General features: G+C 41.6%; 1 protein-coding gene across 2 annotated transcripts in view; it reads left to right on the forward strand.

Annotated features, from left to right (window-relative positions):
• The window catches only part of SCAPER (S-phase cyclin A associated protein in the ER), a 422,169-nt gene that overhangs the window by 38,022 nt on the left and 361,396 nt on the right, over positions 1-22,751 (forward strand). For both annotated transcript variants that reach the window (XM_082252843.1, XM_082252842.1), the window contains exon 5: positions 865-1,130. In XM_082252843.1, coding sequence (XP_082108969.1) covers positions 865-1,130 — 266 coding nt within the window. The remainder of the gene's footprint in view (positions 1-864; positions 1,131-22,751) is intronic.

The following is a 22,751-nucleotide window of genomic DNA, read 5'->3' on the forward strand; positions in this document are numbered from 1 at the left end:
CATGCAATCCGATTCTGCTGCGGTTAAAAAAAAGGGTCATGTGCGTGTTTAGTGCGGATGCGATGCGAATTAAGCCATACAAACTGTATGGCTGAAATTTGCACCGCACATAAGATCGCATGTAATTTAGGAGTAGTGCGCTCCGAATTACACGCAATCTCTGTGATCGCACTAATGTGAACCAGGGCTTAATGCCTTTTTTCCTTTTTTTATAAGATATCAAATTCCCTCTGTTCCCAGCTGCATAGAAGCTGGGGGGAGGAGAAGCAGCAGCACCCTGAGCTCCCCAGCGAATGGCTGTGCAGTGGGGGCATGTCAAGTCTGATTATTGGAGGAGAGCACACTGAATTCCCAGCATGGCTAGAGAACTGACCACAGTGTGCTCTCCTGCTTAGCGTGGTCAGTTTTTATTAGGAAAGCAGAGGGACTGGCAGGAACACCAGGGATTTTACACAAAGGAAGCAATACAAAGAGTACAGGATACTTTCTCATACAAGTACATGGTACAGCAGGCACAGATCAGGAATATGAAGTTTTTGGGTAACAAACTCTTTAATATTACTTTAAGCTTTGACAATAAATCCTAGAAGCTGATTGGTTTCTATGCAGCGCTGTACCATATTTTGCACTCTCCAGCTTTAGTAAATCAAACCCACAGAGTGGTTCAGCCCACCATTGGTTCATAAGTAAATCATCGGTCCTCTGTGCTCTTTGCTCCTTTTAAAAAAAATGTAAAAAACGAATGGGATTTGTCAAAGTCACTCACATTCATTTCTCTCTGGAGGAGAACATTTGGAAGCTGTGCATTGCTGTTTAGATGTTAGATATATTAAAAATGCTTTTGTTTTCAAATGGATTTTACAGATCGGATTGATGGGGAAGGCTGGGAGACAGTACAGCGAGGAAGGCCCATTCGCTCCAGATCTTCAGCTATGACAAATAAGCCTGCTTCTAATCCAGATGTAAGACTTCCCCAGAAGGATGACAGTGACAAAGAGAACATCTGTTTTAAGTCTCCAGAGGATACCAAGAAAGAGACCTTAAAGTCAGAACACCTTCCTGTACTTGTGGAACCCCCACCTAAGGAGTTACTATGCCCATGTGAAATTCCTCGGACAGAAATCACACAGGTAGGAGCAATCCACTGCCGGATATGTTTTATCAGATTTTTAGATGTAAGTCTTTGCAAGTTAACCGCAAAGAACAAAACATTTTCTACTTGATATTTTTAAGTCTTTCTTTCCAAGTATAACTATGCCACCATGGCACTGGTGACGTCTTTCTATAGCCTGCATAATGGCTTCAGTTAAGGTACACCAATTATGAGAGACAAATAGGGGCTGCCATTACAGAATTCTTACTGAAAATACTAGTTGCCTGGCTGTAATACTTTGAGTCACATCACAGGGCCAGAATATGCATCATCAAAATGTTGAATGTCAGAAAACCTTAAAGTGATATTAAAATCTCATAGAGCAGCCCAGAGCCTCCTCTTCCCGGGTCCCTCGCTGGCGCTCCTTGCAGCTCCCTCCTGCCGAGTGCCCCCACAGTAAGCAGCTGTGTCCATTCAGACACAGGGCCGCACTCGACTCCATCCCCTCTCTCTCCTCATTGGATCACTGACTTTGATTGACAACAGCGAGTGCCAATAGTGCCCGCTGCTGTCTCAGCCAACGAGGAGGGTGAGTCCCAGACAGCCGAGACTCTTGTGCAACATCGCTGGATCAAGTTGGGGCTCAGCTAAGTATTAGGAGGGTGAGGGCGGCTGCTGCACACAGAAGGTTTCTTTTTATCTTAATGCATACCTTCTGGGACACATCACAGGTCCCACGAGGCAGTGGGACCATACACCGGGTACAGCGCGGCTCATGCATGTGCAGTGGGAAGCCAATTGTGAAGCCATAAGAAGTCCCAGTCAACTTCCCACAGGTAACATTCTGGTGCCGGGGACCTGAAGATTGGCTACGAGCCGGCCTGGGCGAGGACGACGCTGGATCCCTCGACAGATGAATGTCGGTTTATTAAAAGTCATCAGCTACAGTTTTTGTAGCTGCTGACTTTAAATTTTTGGAAGCCTGGCTGAAGAACTACAAGTGTGTTGGAGTCCTCCAGGGGAAGAACAATGTTTATTGTTGGGGTCAGTAGATTTTTTATGTGAGGTGGTTGCAGTCTGTCTATGTTTTACAACTTACTTAAAGGAGAAGTGTGGGAACATTAAAAAATAAATAAACATAAAAATTGTCACCTGCTTCTGGGTCACATGATAGCCAGGATAGCACAAGTAAGTGCACCCCTTTGACCCACAAGAGAAGTATGGACAAAAGAGTTTTGACCATACTTTTTTCTAATGTATATTCTGTTTTATGGTGCAAATCTAGACTTCATATGTGATTGTATAGTTAGTCTTTAAAGGATATCCATATACCTGCTCTTGTAGAATTCAGGGATTTTAATGGTTAAAGTCTGTTATACTGGACCAGTGCGGAACCATGCCTTTCTTTTTGCTTTGTACATTGAGGCAAGCACTGGTTAGTGGATGGAATGTCTGGGCCTGGCAGCCACAAGTTATTTGCACAGAAGAGCTCCCAGCTGGATAACAACAGCAGTGGAAATTTCTTCTATGAATGATGGACATGCAATGCACAGCCAAAAATTTGTTAGGCTTTAATTTGGCAGCAGATTGCTTAAGAATAAACTGATAGGGAACAAGCAATCAATTTTCCTGTAGTTGGCTCAAACCAACGATTAAAGCTGTACAGTAGGCAGTATGTGGTGATTGCAAGAGGAGAAGCTAGGTAATGGAGCCGGCAGTGTGACTGGAAGAGGGTCAGGCAGGACAGTGTGAACCGGCTTTTTAACTCCGCTACATTAAAGGACTGCTATAATAGTGGCTGCCTTTTTGTTCTAAACAGTGTTTAGCCAATATTATTCTATATGCAGTAGTAAATATTTTTAAGACCACTATATATCATTTTAGTTTATGATTTCTCTTTCATGCACTAACAACAATGGAACATACTGATAAATCATGAGGACAGGGTTTGAATGCTTCGCCACCTATAGTCCAGCTTCCAATTGTACTTCTTTTTACTTTAAAATGGCTCTGTCATGATGCTTGTCACTTGTAATATACTATACATACAAGGTTGATATGTGCAGTAGCCATTCCTGCTGCCCTGCTTTAGTGTAGCAATCTATTCAACCCATGTATGTGCAGGATGAATTTTCTCAAGTCGATCCATCGTTCGACTTGGATACGGCCAGCATGTTGGATTATTGCCAGCGGCTATGATCGCTAGCTAAAATCATTGTACCCCCCTGCCCCAAGCTTTCATTGGGTACTTTACAGATTACACTGTATAATACCCAATTAAATTAACTAGTAACTTGGGTAGAATTTTTGACATTAGGCATTCCACGGTGCTTCACCTTGCCTTGTGGGATTTGCATAAATATGTCTCTCACTTGGTCACTAGTGGACTTGATATAACATAAAACATTGAAGTTGAAGACTTTGGATATGCTATTACTCCTCTTAACAGCCTGATCACATCTGTGCAGTGTGCTTTAGGTGCGTTTTACATGCGCTATATGCATGCTACTGTTCAATTCTATATAATGAGCGATTTGATGAAAATGCAATAAAAATGGAGCAAGCATGATTTTTTTTTTTAATGTACGGCATCTAAAGCACAAAGCGCAAAATCCACGATGTGTACAGGACCTTATAGTTTGCTTACTTGTAAACAGTCTGGGAATTATATTATTTTAGTGCAATTATTGTTTACATACAAATTGTGAGTTCAAACTACTGTAAGTGTCGGTTCACACTATGGCGACACGACTTCGGGGCGACTTAATGAAGTCGCCATGCACCGCGACTTCGGCGTGACTTGCACCGACTTCACATAATGGAAGTCAATGCAAATCTCTCCGACTTTTCCAAAAGTAGTGCAGGAACCTTTTTCTAAGTTGGAGAGACTTGAGTCGCTCCTATTAGAACGGTTCCAATTGCACAGCACGGTCTGCGACTTGTCAGGCGAACAAGTCGCCTGACAAGTCAGAACAGTGTGAACCGGCACTAAGACCATTGTGGGGCAAGGGTTTCAGCATGCCCACATGATATATAGACAAATATTAACCAGTTAAAAAGTTTAAAATATTAAATTATTTATAATTTATACTGGCCTGCACCTGAAGGCCTATGTCATTTGCACTGTCCATGGTACTAATATGAACAGGTTTATTTCTTTTCATGGAATAAAAACTGGATTAATTTGGAATACAGCATACAAATACAGATACAGTTTGTTTTATATGTACAGTATATGTATATATCATTGTGCAATAACACCTTTCAAATCTTTTGTGAAATTTAAGATAATATGAAAGAAAAACACAATGTGCTGCATCTCCAGAACTTTGTACACCCGTTATCTGACTGCTGAGTATTCTACACTGGCGTTCTGCGGGGTGAGCCTATAACTAGCAGTGGCTTGGTGGGCAGATGTGCTTCTGCCTTTGTTTTTGTTTGATTCAAAAGAACGAGCGTGAAATAAACAGGCGGTACAGGAACTACCAACTGGTAAACCTGCGTGTGACATAGAAGAATTATGTCGCCAGCACACCATGGATCCCTGTCATGGATCCCTGATCATACAATCCTATAAACACAATCCTATACTCACAATTGATCCAGAGGAAGGCGCAAAACCCCAACAAAGCACGATCCAAGTTGCTACAGTGAGGATTTGGAGATGAAATCTGTTTTCCTCTAGATGTAAAGAGTGTCCCCTTGTCCTTTGCAATGACCTTAAAGTAACTAACTCAACACCAAGTTCACTTTATGGACCCCTTATATATTTGTACATGTTGAACATATTCCCTCTTAATCTCCTATTCTCAGGAGAATAAATTCAGCTCCTCTAATCTTTCCTTATAGCTGAGCCCCTCCATGCCTCTTATCAGTTTGGTTGTCCTTCTCTGCACTTTCTCCAGTTCCCCGATATCCTTTTTGAGAACTGGTGCCCAAAACTGAACTGCATATTCCAGATGAGGTCTTACTAATGATTTGTACAGGGGTAAAATTATATCTCTCCATCTGAAGTCCATACCTCTCCTAATACAAGAAAGGACTTTGCTCACTTTAGAAACCACAGCTTGGCATTGCATACCATTATTAAGCTTATGATCCACCAAAATCCTCAGATCCTTCCCCACTATGGATTCTACCAGTTGTACTTCCCCTAGTATGAAGGATGCATGCATATTCTTAGCCCCCAAGTGCATCACTTTACATTTATCAACTTTTAACCTCATTTGCCACACAGTTGCCCAATTAAACAGTGCATTGAGATTGGCTTGTAAGTTGGAGACATCCTGTAAGGACATTTTTTCCAATGCATAGCTTGGTGTCATCTGCGAAGACTGAAATGGTACCTTTAATCCCAATCTCTATATCATTTATAAACATAATAAAATGTAAGGGTTCCAATGCTGAACCTTGGGGTACACCACTGATAACCTTAGACCATTCAGAGTAAGAATCATTAACCTCTACTCTCTGAATTCTCCCTTACAGTTGTCTATCCATTTACAAACTGATCTTTCCATGCCCAAGTTTTGGGGTTGCTCAGGACCCCTTTGTCTCATGCCTGATGAAGGGGTCTTGTGTGGCCCCAAATTTTTGCAATATTTGCACTGTAATGTAATCTTTCTAGTAAAGACTTGTACTTTATGGCAAAGATCCAAGGCATGATGTGAACACATTTCCTCACTACAGGGGATGAGCTCAGACGGGTTTGGACACAAGTCTGAACCCACCTGAGCTATATTGCTAGGAGGCTGTCAAAACTGACAGCCAATCAGACACAGTGGAGTCCTTTCCTACTCTGCAGCTGCATGTATACACATTTCTGTGTGCGTGTGGCTGCAGAACAGGGAATGCCCCTGCCCCCCTATGATTTGCTGTCTACTTTGAGAGCTCCCTGGCGGGACAGCTCAATCTGGTTTGAACCCATCTCCGAACCTGCCTGAGCTTATCCCTACCTTGCAAGGATTTAAGTTGTCCAATCAGACACAATGGGCCACATATATATATATATATATATATTACTGTATACATATCCTTTTTTATTATGTTGACTTTATATTTCAAAGCTAAAAAAAAAAGAGTAAATTTGCCTGTGTCCATAGCTTATATACTATGTTAATAATGATTTCAGTCTCCGCACTAAGGGAATGCTTGAGGGGAGAAAGTACAAATGCTGCATTTTGCTTCAAGTGCACTGGTGGATCATTTATTTTAATGGAGACTAAACACTCACTGCTCTGGTTTCTATCACTAGCTAGAGATCTATTTTATCTTATGTTTTCTGTTTACATGTTTATACTCCTGTATATTGTTAATAATAGGACTTGCCAAGTAAAGAAACACAGATATGATTGGACTAAACACTAGCCCAGAGAATGAATCCTCTTAGACTAGGTTTGGCTTATTTTCCTTTTGTCTTGCTGGCTTTTCCTTGCTCGGCATGGCAAAACTCTTTTGTAGCTGGTGAATTACGATGCATTAAACAGTGGTGGTAAATAGTCAGACAGAGATTAATCTGGAGTGCCCTGCCAGCAGAGGACAAATGGCAGCGACGTCTTTCAGAGTTTGTCGGTTGTTTGATTTTGGCAAGCAATGTGAGTGATGGCAGAGCAGCTAAGACACATCTCATTTCTCCGCAGTAAGATGATGGTGACTTGTTTGTATCAACATCCAAATAGCTTCTTATAATGGGTATTGATTTGTCAGCAAACTGGCAGTGATGCGATCTTCCCCTGTAGTCTGCTCCTCCCACACTCATCATTAGTACAGCATACAGAATTCCAGCCAACAACTATAGAAGGGGTTATGGCTTCCACATTAATAACACTACTGCTAAATGATGCAGTCTGATTTCTGTTTGTTTGGATCATCGTTTTACAGCACATGTGCTGTGCACATATAGATCAAAAAACATCTGCGGTAAATCATATATTTGATAATTGTCTACAGAGGTCATTTAAATTCCTTTTTTAAGCCTGTCCGCTAATGGTTTAGTTGGTTTTATAGACACAGAACATGCCTCCTTTGATACAGTAAAGTTGCAAGACCCTATGTGTTATACCGTTGCACTGTTTGCTACTGATGAGACATTGTTTTGTATGCTTGAACACACTGCTGTGTGGTGCTTTTCTGTATGTTACTCCTTTCTTTTTCACTGTTCTGTAAACTTAATAAAAAACTATTGAATACTAAATTCTTATTTTAAATTAGGTTTTTTTTATTATCATATGTATACAAAATATTGTAGCATTCAGGATCCCCAATTCAAGCATTTTTAGGAGCCAGAAATCATGTGTTTCCGCTGACAACTCCTGAAACCTCTCAGAAAAGTCAGGCAGCAGCTGTACTTTTTGGCACGTTTGCTATCTGGATTCTAGGATTTTTTGCCAAAGTGTAAAGGGTAATTCCACTTTTGTGGGAAAAAAAATAGCAAATAAAAATAATGTAGCAGTTGTAACACAAACCCTATTGCAATTGAATGTTCTTAACAACTTAAGCCCCAGCCCTATTTCGGACACTTTTTGATTACAAGTTAAAACCAGTATTTTTTCCCATAAAACTACTTAGAACCCCCAAACATTATATATATATTTTTTAGTAAAGACTCTGGAGAATAAAATGTCGGTCATTGCAAAATTTTTTGTCACGCGGTATTTGCGCAGCGGTCTTTAAAACGCCATTTTTTTGGAAAAAAATAGAAAAATCACATTTCACTGCATTTAAAAAATACTAAACCGTAAAGTTAGCCCATTTTTTTGTATATTGTGAAAGATGATGTCACGCCGAGTAAATTGATACCCAACATGTTACGGTTTAAAATTGCGCCCCCCCGTGGGATGGCGACAAACTACGGTCAATAGAGATCTCAATCGGTGACGCTTTAAATTTATTTAACGGTTACCAGTTTAGAGTTAGAGTGTAGCTATTTTTTTTAAATTATTGCCCACGCTCTGGTGATCGCGGCGATACCTCACATGTGTGGTTTGAACAGCGATTTCATTCGCTGCTCGACTTGCGTATACATTTTTTTTTGTGCGCGAGCTAACGGTGACGGGGCGGCTAAATTTTATTATTATTTTTCCTATTTATTTTTTCTTTTTTTTTTAACTTTATTACAGGTTTTTTTTAAAAAAAAAAAAATCTGATCACTTTTATTGCTGTCACAAGCAATGTAAACATCCCTTGTGACACCAATATGTAGTGACAGGTACACTTTATGGAGGGATCGAGGGTCTAAAAGACCCTAGACCCCTCCACTACACTTCCATGTATGCAAAACGCCGAAAACAGCGTTTTTGCATACAGCCGTTTTTCAAATTTGCAGCCTTTTGCAGCACAGTAACCCGGAAGGGACGTCATGGACGCCTCCTCCGGGTTACGTCATCGGAGACCCGATCGATGCCTTTTCCGGCATTCATCGGGACTCCATCCAGACGGCGGACATGCCGGCTGGGTGCTCGGGGCTCCCGGTGGGACGGGAGCCCCGAGCAAAGCCACGGAAGGCGGCGGGAGGGGGGGGGCGTCTCCTCCCGCTCACCCGGGTAACGATCGAGCGGCTCCCGATCCACATCGGTCGTTACCGACGGAAAGCCGACCGTTGGCTTCAAACCACGGTACCGGGATGATGCCTCTAGCTAGAGGCATCATCCTGGTATAACCCCGCAAAGTCTGCCGATGTATGGGTACGTCAGTATGCGGTAAGTGGTTAAAAATTACCTTTCCTTCTCAATCTGCAATGTTATCATTTTCTGTGAAATTCAATGCAATATGGCTACCCGAAGGCCTTTATGCACAGTCAGTGTACAAAACTTCCCCAGATATGTCATTTCTTTCTTGTGTGATTTTTTCCCAGAAGTCTGCACTAAGATACAAGTCAGATTGTAAGCATCCTCTGCAACAAAAATGTCATTTTTGCGCCTTAAAGGATAAGTCCACCCTAAAACTAAAATCCCTGCATCTTTAACCACTTAAGCCCCGGAGGATTTGGCTGCTAAAAGACCAGGGGTTTTTTTGCGATTTTTTACTGCGTGACTTTGATGGACAATTGCGCGGTCGTGCGACGCTGTACCTAAACGAATTTCACGTCCTTTTTTTCCCACAAACAGAGCTTTCTTTTGGTGGTATTTGATCACCTATGCGATTTTTTGATCATGCGCTATAAACAAAAAAAGAGCGTAATTTTTGCAAAAATAACAATATTTTTCACATTTTTTTATATGAAATTCCCCCCAAAAAAAATGTAAAAATCAAAATTTTTTAACATTTTCGGCCAAATTGTTTTACGCTACATATGTTTGGTAAAAAAAATCGCAAAAAGCGTATTTTGATTGGTTTGCGCAAAAATTATCGCGTTTACTAACAAAGGGAAAGATTTTTGTCATTTTTGGTGTTTTTTTTTTTAACGAGTAATGGCGGCGATCTGCGATTTGTTTTGCTTTACTGCGACATTGCGGCGGACAGATCGGACCCTTGACTGACATTTTTGACACTTTTGGGGGTACCAGTGACATTACTGCAGTAATCAGTGCTATACATATGCACTGTTACTGCAAAAATGACACTGGCAGGGAAGGGGTTAACTGTATTGGACAGGGAGGGGTTAAGTGTGTCCTAGGGGCGTGTTTCTAACTGTGCAGGGACATTGCTATTGGTGTAAAAACAAAGATCAACAGTTCTACATAGTAGAACTGTCTGATCTTCATTTTTACACCAGGGAGAATGACGGGCGGCTTGTTTACATAAGCCGCTCCGCCTTTCTCCCTTCACAGGAGCGATCGTAGTGTGACCGGCGGACATCGAGTCCGCCGGACACACGCACTGACTTGTCTGTGAACGAGCCGCGGGGGGCGCCCGCCCGCAATAGGCTCGCAAGTCAGTGACAGGCGAGTGACGTATCGATACGTCACTCTGCCTGGCCGGGGCTGACCGCCGCAGTACATAGTCGTGCGGCGGTCGGCAACCGGTTAAATCTTTACGATGTAACACCAACCTATCTAGCCCTGTAAAGAGGAAATCCGTATACTTACCTTTTTTGAAGCCCATCTGACCCGATCCCACGCTGAGCTGTCAGCCGGGGCTTCGCTGTGGAGACGGGTGCAGAGGAGACAGCCGACAACAGAAGCCCCATAGTAAGTCTATGGGTGACGTCCCTTCCCATTCATTTCACAGCTGTTGTCGGCTGTGTCCTCTGCAGAGATTCCGCTGCTGGAGACTGGGTCGGATCGACTTCAAAAAAGATAATTATACGGATTTCCTCTTTACAGGGCTAGAAAGGTTTGTGTTAGATTGTGGAGATCTAGAGATGCAGGGATTTTAGCTTTAGGGTGGATTTATCCTTTAATGTGTTAATATATGCTGTGTAAAAAAAAAAATGTCCTTTTTGGTGAGTCCCAAAGGGTTAGTTCTAAAGAGATGCAGATACTGCAACTTTCCTGATTAGAGCCCTGCAAGTGGATCAGCTATATATTATTGAACAAGTCGCTCCCAGTCAGATTCACTCTACACACATTAAAGTGATATTTCTTCAGAGCAGAAACAAGTAGGAATCTGCAACAAAGTTTGTTAAAATCCTTCACAATACATTGATCACCCAGAGGAGGGGGAGGGGGGCGTGTTTTTTTTTTACAAACAAAGTTGAGTTACCCTTTGAACTCTAAAAGCTGAACTCTGGGAAAATACAATATTGTCTTGATAACAGAGGCATGTGTATTGTTACTTGAGACTTGATGTGCTTTATGTATTTCTCTCAGATCTGTGCAGTAATCAAGTGTAAAACGTTGCCTCTGTGCGGGGGCTTCCTTTTCCAAAGACCAGTTACTGCTGCTCTTTCTCCTTGAGCTGAGTGACTGGTCTTGTCTCCACCCACTCTTGTAGTTTTCTGCAGTCAGCCTGTAGTAGGTGGGACTGCTGGACCCCTCCCACAGCTCTGCTGTCTGCACAGGCTATGTACAGCACAGTGATGATGTCACTGCTACTCCTACAAGGTAATATCTAGGGTTGTAAAGGCATTTGGTCCACATGAATTGGATTTATATCCTTTGTGGTTATTGAGGAATATATTAATGCATTTATGCCTAGAATTCAGCGCTATGTTTAGTGCTAAATTTTAATGCCAGAAATCATCTGGTTAGATCACCAATCTAAATGGTCGATTTTGTGTGCAAACTTAAAAACAGAAGGATTGCTGGTTCCTAATGGTCTTATTGAGAAGAAGGGGAGTATTAATTACAACCCCAGTCTCTAAGCACCCACATAAGCAAGCAATTGCTTGTTACAGTCCGTAGACAAACATACTGGAAACTGAAACAAGAGGGGGAGAGGAAAAGGTTTTCCTCAAAAGAGTCAACTAGGGACACTTGGGTATATAGAGAAAAAATACTTTATTAAGGTAATTTAGAAATTCATTGACTCCCAAGACAAAAACACAGACTCACATAAAATACTGTGGGAGATTAGCTCACAGGGATCACCTTTTCCAGGAAAATAAGGCCAGCATGCAGGTAATTTCTTAAAAGTCTGGTGGGTTGCCAGCTTTATTCAGCAGAGGTTTGCAAATATGAAACAAACAACAAAACAGTAAAATAAATCCTTGCCGTCTGGCGCTAAACTATACAGGAATTTTCCTCACTATACAGTGTGGGGCTGGTCCCCATCACCCACAACAACACATGGCAAAGCAAACCTTTTAAAATCCAAACCAAGCTCCTCTCTCAGATCCCCTTCTGAGTCTCGGGCCAGAGCATTTCTGTGCTCTTTTCCTGATCATTTAAAGTTCACCTGAGCATGGACTCAGGTAACTCACAATCTCTGGACCGGAACCTAGCCTGTCACGGAGTTTGGAAAAACCCGGGCCGGATTCTGGTTCAGTCTCTCACTACAGAACGTATGCGAGGTGAAATATAGCGATTATTTACTACCTCACCTGGCATACAGTCACAATACATTGTTAAAAACAAGAACAAGGGATCACTGCAATGACCAGAAAACATTCCTGAGCTTGTGTGGATGTGAAATCTTGTGGCTGTAAGAAAAATTGGACCCCACAACCCGGGATTAAGCACAGTCACTGTAGAAACATTCACTTCACAAATGGAGGTGGTCTAATAGAATAAGACCCACAGAGCTTCTGGAATTAACCAGCAGAAGGTAACACAGCCCTTGGCTGTATAAGGGAAATAATCCTGTTGTTTGCTGGGTGTGCTTGAATTTAGGACATAGGGAATTAGCCCAATAAGCATGGAGGCTATATCAATAGCGGAAGTAGCAGAAACAAGTAGTAGGGATGCACCGAAATCAAATTCTTGGCCGAAGCCGAATAATAATGAAATGTTTGGCCGAAGGCCGAATACCGAACGCGGTGTTTCGCATTTTTTCCATTTATTTTGCCAATTTTTTGTCCTCTCTCTTGTCCTCTCATGTCTCTCTCTCTCTTGTCCTCTCATGTCTCTCTCTCTTGTCCTCTCATGTCTCTCTCTCTCTTGTCCTCTCATGTCTCTCTCTCTCTCTTGTCTTCTCATGTCTCTCTCCCTAAATGTTACTGTAGGGAATGGGATTCAGTGCACACTGCAGCCTTGTACCATAGGGTTAATGTTAGTGACACTGTAGGGATTGGGAAGGATGCTGGGAATGGAAATCAGGAAGCATGCAGGCAGCCTTGTAAATTTTAATTGCAGATACAGGGCACTGGGCAGGTCAGGGTTAATGTGGTAACATCAATTACTCAGTGACAGTCAGTCAGTGTCAGTGTGGACTCGATCAGATTATACAGTGACAGACAGTCTCTCATAGTGGTGGTAGTAGGAGGCTGGAAAGGAGCACAGCCGCATACATACATTACTCACTCGTGCACTGCAGCCCGCCCCACACATTCATTGAATCTTACTCTCCTCCCTAGTTTTTTCAATGGCACATTCAGGAAGCCAATCACGCCGTGAGTAGCGGCACAACGGAACCAATCAGGTGTGCAGGCACGCGTGATTGGTTCGCTGTGCAGCTAATCACGGCGTGATTGGCTTCCTGAATGTGCCATTGAAAAAACTAGGGAGGAGAGTAAGACTCACTGAATGTGTGGGGCGGGCTGCAGTGCACGAGTGAGTAATGTATGCTCACCGCTGAAGTGTCCCGACTTCCCCTGCCTAACACGGAAGTCTGTGAGTCCTTCTGTCCTCCTCCGAGTCCCTTCCCCCTGTAAATATCGTGACCTCGGCGATATGAATATCGCCTACGGCCACAGAACGATAGTCGATATCATATCGACTATCGTTCAGCCCTATTGTTCGGCACAAAATTATTCGGCCTTTTGACTTATTCGGCCGAACCCCCGAAAGTGCTATTTTTTCTATTTTCGGCCGAATAATGTTCGGCCGCCGAATATTCGGTGCATCCCTAACAAGTAGTGCAGAAAACTTTCCTGGATTCAAGTGACAAGTTGCAGAGCACAGAGCTAGTGTCAGAGATGGCAGTATAGAGTACTGCCGCGTTTCATCTGAAGAAAGACCTGCATTTAACCCCAAAAAGAACCCCAAATACAGCAAATAAAAAATTAAATTATCAACCCATTAGGGTTGCACAGATACCATTTTTCTTATTGATGAATAAGAGTACTGTGTGTGTGTGCATATATACCGTATATAGAAAGGGAAAAGGGAAAGGCGGCACCTAGTGGGCAGTTTGTTAAAAATGTTAGAACTCACATTAAGTACAGTTCAAATGCAAAATCTGCATAGGTGTCCCGGTCCCACTGATGATAGAAAATCACAGCCGCTGGAGGAAAGGTTCCGGGACCCCTGTGGGTATAAAGCAGAAGTGATGTCAGCTTGGGAGAGGACTGCCTCTACATCTCCTCCAGCCCTGTGCGCACCTCCAGTGACCGTGTTTTACTATTATCGGCAGGACCAGGACAACTGTGCAGATTTTGCATTTGAACTGTACTTAATGTGAGTTCTAACCCAGTTAATAAACTGCCTACTAGATGGTGCTTTTCCCTTTCTATTCACACACACACAGGAGCAGTGGGGTAAATTGAATGTGATTCGGACAGGAATTGCACAGTATTCTTGTTAGAATCGCATGAGATTTTTTGCAGTGCAGTTGTGCTAGTATCGATACTTGCACAATCTCCGCTCTAATTCATCCCTTGTTTGTGCACTTGTGTGCAGTCATGTTGGAAGAGGAAGAGACCATCCCTAAACTGTTCCCACAAAGTTGGGAGCATGAAATTGTCCAAAATGTCTTGGTATGCTGACACCTTAAGAGTTCCCTTCACTGGAACTAAGGGGCCAAGTCCAACCCCTGAAAAACAACCCCACACCCTAATCCCTCCTTCACCAAATGATTTGGACCAGTGCACAAAGCAAGGTCCACAAAGAGATTTGTGAGGAAGTTCGGAGTGCAGGAACTTGACTGACCTCAACCCGATATAACACCTTTTGGATGTATTACACGGAGACTGCGAGCCAGGCCTTCTCATCCAACATCATTGCCTGACCTCACAAATGTGCTTCTAAAAGAATGGTCAAACATTTCCATAGACACACTCTTAAACCTTCCCAGAAAAGTTGAAACTGTTATAGCTGCAAAGGATGGGCCAACTAAATATTCAACCCTACGGACCAAGACTAGGATGCCATTAAAGCTGAGCGGGAGGCACTGCGGGGGGCTTCGTTCTAAGGTAAGTATTTCATAATGAGCTAGTATGCGTGATGCTCATTACTCATATGCTCATACTAGCTCATTATTCCTTTGCGTTACAGGGTTTTTTTTTTTCTTTCTTTTTTTTGGGAGGGTTTACTTCCTCTTTAACCACTTGCCTTCTGTGCACTTAAACACCCTTCCCATCCAGGCCAATTTTCAGCTTTCAGCGCTCGCACACTTTGAATGACAATTGCGCGGTCATGCTACACTGTACCCATATGAAATTTTTATCATTTTTTTCACACAAATAGAGCTTTCTTTTGGTGGTATGTAATCACCTCTGGGTTTTTTATTTTTTACAAAAAAAAAAAGAAAAATGACAGAAATTTTTCAAAAAAAAAAAAAGTTTTCTTATTTTCTGCGAGTAAATTTTGAAAATAAATTTTTCTCCCTCACTGATGTGCGCTGATGAGGCGGCACTGATGGGCACTGATAGGCTGCACTGATGGGCACTGATGAGGTGGCACTTATGGGCACTGATGAGGTGGCACTTATGGGCACCGATGAGGTGGCACTAATATGCCGCACTGATGAGCACTGATAGGCGGCATTGATGGGCGGCACTGCTGGGCACTGAGAGGTGGCACTGCTGGGCACTGAGAGGCGGCACTGACGGGCGGCACTGATGGGCACTGATAGGCGGCACTGATGGGCACTGGCGGATGGCACTGATGGACACTGACGGGTGGCACTGATGAGCACTGATGGGCGGCACTGATGAGCACTGATGGGCAGCACCATCAGTGCCCACACTCAGTGCCCATAGTGCTGCCAGTCAGTGCTCATCAGTGCCTAGATGAGCAGGCACTGATGGGCACTGACTGGCAGCACTATGGGCACTGATTGTGGGCATTGATGGGGGCACTGATGGCGGGCATTGTGGGCACTGATGGGGGGGCAATGTGTGTGGTTTTTTTACCTTTAGTAATCAGGGCACTGGTGATCAGTGCCCTGATTACATTTCTCTGTGTCCCCAGCGGCTGTCGGCTCCCCCTCCTTCCTCACACTGCAGTGTCTGTGTGAGGAAGGAGCGCCGGCGATGAGAGATGATCTCATATGTTTACATATGAGATCATCTCTCATTGGACGGCTTGATCATGTGGTGAATGGCCGCTGTGATTGGCCATTCACCACGATCTGTGATCGGCCGTGTCCAAGGGACACGACCGACACAGATTCTCCCCGATGCGCGCTCGCTGGAGCGCGGGGAGAGTCTTTCTGGGAGGCCGTTTAAAAACGGCCTCCCGAAAATTCAAGTCCGCGCTGCAGCCGTATATAGGCTGTAGCGCGGATGGGAAGCGGTTAAAGTTTATGTGTGTGTAAAGGCAGGCGTCCCAATACTTTTGACAATATTGTGTATTTATGTGGTATCGCTGTGATCATCAGGTGCAGGAGAATGTATTTTGGGTTCTTCTTTGATGGTAAATTATGGTTGATTTAGAATTCATCAGAAGTGCAGTACATTGATTGAATTGTAATAGCAAGAAATATAGAAATAAATAAAAACATTTTTTTTAATTTACTATTTTGGGCCAGTTTTCTTTTGATATTGAAAAAAAAAAATTAGAAGATATCCATTACCATTTGCCACCAATAGAAAGCCCAATTGGTCCTCAAAAACAAGGTATAATCCACCTGGATGCACAAAATAATTGTAAAGATATGTGCAGTTTTACTAACACGTGTCAAAGTTGCAAAATTGTGCCTAGGCATTAACAATGGTTTTACCCTTAGGCGGGAAGGAGTTCGGTACTGACCTGAGAGAATGCCTAATGATAGGCTGCGGACCCTCCAGGCCCTTGCATCAGAATAGCACACAGCATGTGGTTGCCTTATGGCAGTATTTGTCAACCTTTTTTCAGTCAAGGCACCCTTTAAAATGATGGGCAGTCTTGAGGCACTGCATTATAAAATGTAAAAAAACGATTCTAATGGCTTTACATAATGCAGCAACATCCACAGGTAGGGCACCCAACATTAGAAGTGATTTATTCTTCCAAAGCAAATACTGTACACCAGTACTAACTAGTATTCCAATGTTTCTCTTCTCCCTCAATTTCTCTCCATCAGTCAGCTAATTTCACCCCAGTGTTGAGGTAGAGTGGCACAGGAGGGTCAAGCAAGGATGCTGTGGAGGCAACAGACATCCTCCTTATTAACTGATGACGTCATTGGTTGTTAGTATGCCGGTGTCTAGAAAGTCATAATGGTGCATAATGAAAACCTGTTTGTTTTTTTTGTAACTAATAGGCAGGCTTGATCCACACGCTGGCTTGTATACAATTTTTGATCAATTTGTGGGCATTTTGCCAAGGCACCCCAGGGTGCCTGGGCACCCTGGTTGAAAAAGGCTGCCTTATGGCATGCATTTCAGAAACAGTAAATGACTTGTGTTAACCAGACTTGAAGTGGGCATGGCTTGTGTTCCAAAGACAGGAAATATTCATACCACTAAACTTACATGCTTAGCCAGACAGCAAATTGGAGAAAAGCTCCCTTCAAGCACAGGCTCTGCCGTCATGGGCATCTGCATTGTTTAGGGAAGTGCAAACATAGGCAAAAAGTGATTAACAAAAGGATTGGTGACCTGGCAGAGTAAAAAATCAAGAAAAATAGGGGGTGGTGATCAGGAGCAGGGTACAAGGTGTGTGCTGGTTGTATACCACATAGACGTTTATAGGTAATAAAAAAAAAAAAATAGAAGAAATTGCTAACATAATAAAAAATAAAGTCAAAACAAAGAGAGGGACTAAATAGTAATAGATTTGTAAAACATGACCTAAGAGAAATAAACATGAAAGAAAACAGAATAAAGAGGCAATTAGAAGTATCCGCACGTCCATTAGCGATCATATAAAAAAAGGGTGAGTATGATACCATATTATTTAGGCCCTTGGGAGCCAGTGTTTGCATAGTAAACATCCTGTAAAATTACTTTTGTAGCAACAGGTGAATTATGTCTGGTCATTGCTATGGCTCTAAGTTCATGTGTTTTCATGCTGAACTTGACCAAAATAAACTGTTGTCACGATCAATATTGACAGTAGTTGTTAATGGCAAGCTGGTATCATTTCTACAACCCCTGGCAAAAAAAGTATGGAATCACCATCATCATCATCATACTTGGAAAATGGTCATTCAATTGTTTGTGTAGGATAAAAACTAATCACAAATATGCCTCAAAACCATTTTTATTTAACATTCCAACCTTCTGGCTTTAAGAAACACAAAAAAAAAGAAAAAAACTGTAGTCAATTGCAACTGTTTTTGCAGATAAAGCAGAGGAAAAAAGATATGGAATCACTCAATTCTGAGGAAAATATTATGGAATCACCATGTACGTTTCAGTTTTAAAACAAACATCTGCATCAGATTATATCGGCTAATTAGTCTGCAGTTAAAAAGTGCTTGCACACCTTGGTGAGCTGTTACACCAACCCGATTGATATGAATCATAGTTCCTACATGAGAGTTGTCAGTTGAAACAAGGAGAGGATTACAAAACTTCTTCAAGAAGGTAAATCATCATGGAATGTTGCAAATGATGTTGGTTATTCCCAATCAGCTGTGTCTAAAATGTATACAAAGTACATATCAAATGGGAAGGTTGTTAAAGGGAAGTGTACTGGTAGACCAAGGAAGACATCAAATTGTCAAGATAGAGCAATATGCCTTGAAAACAGAAAATTCAGAACAAAACAAATGAGGAACAAATTGGAGTCAATGTCCGTGACCGAACTGTAAGATATCGCCTAAAGGAAATGGGATTTACATGCAGAAAAGCCAAACGAAAACCATCATTAACACCTAATCAGAAAAAAACAAGGTTTACAGTGGGCAAAAGAAAAGCAAACATGGACTGTGGATGACTGGATGAAAGTGATATTCAGCGATGAATCATGAATCTGCATTGGGCAGGGTGATGATGCTGGAACTTTTGTTTGGTGCCAGAATCAGAAATAGACTTGAAAAACTTAACATAAATAAGTCACCGGGACCAGGTGGCTTATACCCGAGGGTCCTTGAAGAACTCAGCCAGGTGATAGCCACACAATTGTTCCTAAAGTTTATGGAAAGTTTACTGACTGGAATGGTACCAACTGATTGAAGAAAAGCCAACATGGCACCAATATTTAAAAAGCATCAGTAGTCTGCAAGCTATTGGAGGAGATGATAAGGGACTATATAAAAATTTTAGTAATGAAAACTATACCATTAGTAGTAATCAGCATGGATTTATGAAGAATCATTCTTGCCAGACCAATTTTGCAAAGGCATTTGATACAGTCCCCCACAAATGTTTACTGTACAAACTCATGTACCTAGGTATGGACCATGGGGTAAGTACCTGGATTGAAAATTGGCGTCAGGGGCGAGTCCAAAGGGTGGGGATAAATGGCGAGTACTTTGAATGGTCTGGTGTGGAAAGTAGGGTCCCCCAAGGATCTGTCCAGGGACCAATCCTGTTTAATTTATACATAAATGATCACGAGGATAAAATGGCTCAATCTCAGTATTTGGGGATGATACTAAACTAAGCAGGGCAATACCTTCTTCACAGGATGTGGAAACCTTACAAGAAGACCTGAACAAAATAATGGGGTGGGCAACTACATGGCAAATTAGGTTTTATGTTGGAAAATGTAAGGTAATGCATTTGGGTGCCAAAAATACGAAAGGCAAGTTACTCAGTGGGGGGGTTGAGTCTCTGGGAAATCTAGGTTGGAAAAGAACCTGGGGGTCCTAGTAAATGACAGGCTCAACATGCATTTAAATGGGGATTCACTCCAGAGATAAAATAATTCTCCCACTCTACAAGACTTTGGTCCTGCTGCATCTTGAGTATGTCATCCATTTCTGGGCACCAGTCTTTGGGAAGAATGTGCTGGAACTGGAGAAAGTCCAGAGAAGGGCAAAAAAGCTAACAAAGGGTCTGGAGGACCTCAGCTATGGGGAAAGATTACAAGCATTAAACGTATTCCCTCTAGAGAGGGGATATGATGGCGATGTACAAATACTGTACTGGTGACCCTAGCATAGGAAACAAAGTATTCAGTGAAAGGGAATTTAAAAAGACACGCGAACATTCACTAAAATTAGAAGAGAAGCAGTTGAACCATAAACTGGGTAAAGGGATCTTTACTGTCAGAGCGGTAAGGATGTGGAATTCTCTTGCACAAGCAGTGGTATCAGCAGGGAGCATTGATAGTTTCAATAAATTATTGGATGGGCACCTTAACGACCACAACATACAGGGGTTCAGGATGATAATGCACCTTGCCATAGGGCAAAAGCCGTGAAAACTTTCCTTCAAGAAGACATTGCGGGGTTTATTTAGTAAAGCTAGGGAGGGCAAAATTAGTCACAATTCTGCAGAGAAACCAATCAGCTTCTAACCTCAGCCTGTTTAACAATAAAAACTGTAAGCTGATTGGTTTCTCTACAGAATTGTGACTAATTGTTCCCTTTCTAGCTTTAGTAAATAAACACCATAATTTCAATGGCATGGCCTGCAAAATAGCCTCGACCTCAATCCAATTGAAAATCTATGGTGGAAATGAAAAAAAAAAAAATGGTCCATGATAAGGCTCCAACCTGCAAAGCTGATCTAGCAAATGCAATAAGAAAAAGTTGGAGTCGGATTGATGAAGAATACTGTTTGTCGATAGTTAGATCCATGCCTCAGAGAATTCAAGCTCTTATAAAAACCAGAGGTGGTGTAACAAAGTACCAGTGGTGTACTGTAGTGTTTTTTTTTTTTTTTCAGACTAATTAGCAGATGTAAAGTAAAACATAAGTGCAGCGCTAGACAAAAATGACGTGAATAAACATAATCAAATTGACATCAAGTGGTGACATTATATTGGTTTTATTATTTGTTTCAAATTAGATTTTATTATTCTAATTAATGGTCTCTGTCAAGTGTAATGTACCTTATAGATCTCATTTACTCCAATAATGAGGAGTGTGTCACAATATCTCCCTCATTGCACCGATATGTTCATTTCCTGGTTTCGTCTTGCGCTCCATAGCCGTCATTACCTCATTTCCGGTTCTTGGTTACGACCAAAGCGAGGCTTGGAGCGCACGCCAGCGCCATTTTGCGGAACCTCAGAGATATTTTTATTCAAGCGCGATCTGAAGCAGGTGCAGATCATCTCACCCTCATATTCTGGACATATAAAGCTAATCTTTGTCCCCCTACAAATTGAGCAATATGCTTTGATAATGTCCATTAGGACGAAACGCGTCAGCAGCCTCCAGTAGACTTCAATTTGCCATTGTGTATTGCCTGAAACCACGCGATTTTTGTAAGTGCAACCTTTTACTTTCCACTAAAAGTTATTTTAGCAATATTACGCTATGTGTACTTTTTTCTTGGCTTTTATGTGGATTAATGCTTGAGAGATTTTCATCCTCTCCTTATACTCCGATGAGCCTGGAACTATATCCTTGGTCGTTTGTGGGAGGATTCTGGATCATCATATAAGTCTGGTTGGTCTGTTTGTCATATGATAATACAGACCCACAGCATCTGGTGAGCACCCATTTCATTCATTCACTTGGCGATGGGACACCTTTCACTTTACAGCCACTATTGTGTTTTATACCAGGATTTATTTCACAATTTGGGACTTTATGTACTTATTTTTTTCACATGGGACTTTAGTTTGATTCATTCATTTGTTTCAACTGAATATGTCACCACTTGATGTCAATTTGATTATGTTTATTCACATGTCATTTTTGTCTAGCGCTGCACTTATGTTTTACTTTATATTTTTATGACTTGTTTATCAGTTATTTAGTGCTGGCAGCTTTTGGTTTTGGTATTAGCGCTTAATAGACCTCATCCACAATAATTAGCAGATGTAGTCTGATGCAGGTGTTTGTTTTAGAACTGCAAAGTACATGGTAATTCCATAATATTTTCCTCACAATTGAGTGATTCCATATTTTTTTCTGCTTGATCTGCAAAAACAGTTGCAATTGACTACAGTTTTCTTTATTTTTTAAAATTTTTTATTGTGTTTCTGGAAGGTAAATGAAAATAGTTTTGAGGCATGTCTGTGATTAGTTTTTTTTCTACACAATTAAACAACTGAATGCACATTTTCCACGGGTGGTGAGTCCATACTTTTTGCCAGGGGTTGTATGTTTTTGAAAATGATAAAACCTACAAAAATCAGTATCGCAATTGAAATATTGCCAGACGGTGTACTTATAACCAGTTAGTATGAGTAAAAAAAAAAAAAAAAAAAAGAACGACAGATGAGAGAATTCAAAGAGGCTTTTTAATATTTTGTCAGCTTGAATAAAAAGATCTCTGAGGTTCTCTTTGCCTATAAGTATGTAAAAGTGGCTGTTTCATCTCACTACAAAGATTGCTGTCACATTTAGGTATATATGTATGTCTGTTAACAGTTTTCTTAAATCTTTTAGAAATAAAGTGTATTGTCTATACATAAAAGATCCTGTTATTTATAAAATAATTTTATAATTTATCTTGAGTAGCCAGTAAACCTGACAGGGGCAATAAAAACCTGACAGGGGGTGTAAACCTTCCCTACTCTATGAAAAGTTAACAAATGTTTTGGTTATGCATACAGTTTATTTCTGAATTCCCTTGCAGTCAACTCCCATGCAGCTCCCTTAAAGCACAGTATATTGGCAGCGTACCATTTAAAACGTGCTGAGTAACTTTCTGTCTGTTTCCTGTATCACCATTTTTATGCAAAGTAGGTTTGAATCTGCTTGGTGGAGAAAATTCTTAGTACGGACATTTTTTTGCATGCTACATTCTGTATGGGAGAGGAAGAAAGGATCCTGTAGAGGCTGTGAAGACCAAGCCTTTTCTGGCGCTTTTTGTTTACTTTGTTTACAAGTATCGATCAGTATTTTTTGCTAGAAAATTACTTATAACCCCCCAAACATTATCCATTTCTAAACAGGGACCCTAGGGAAT

This window comes from Pelophylax lessonae, assembly GCF_965119305.1.
Source record: "Pelophylax lessonae genome assembly, chromosome: 4".
Taxonomy (NCBI): Eukaryota; Metazoa; Chordata; class Amphibia; order Anura; family Ranidae; genus Pelophylax; species Pelophylax lessonae.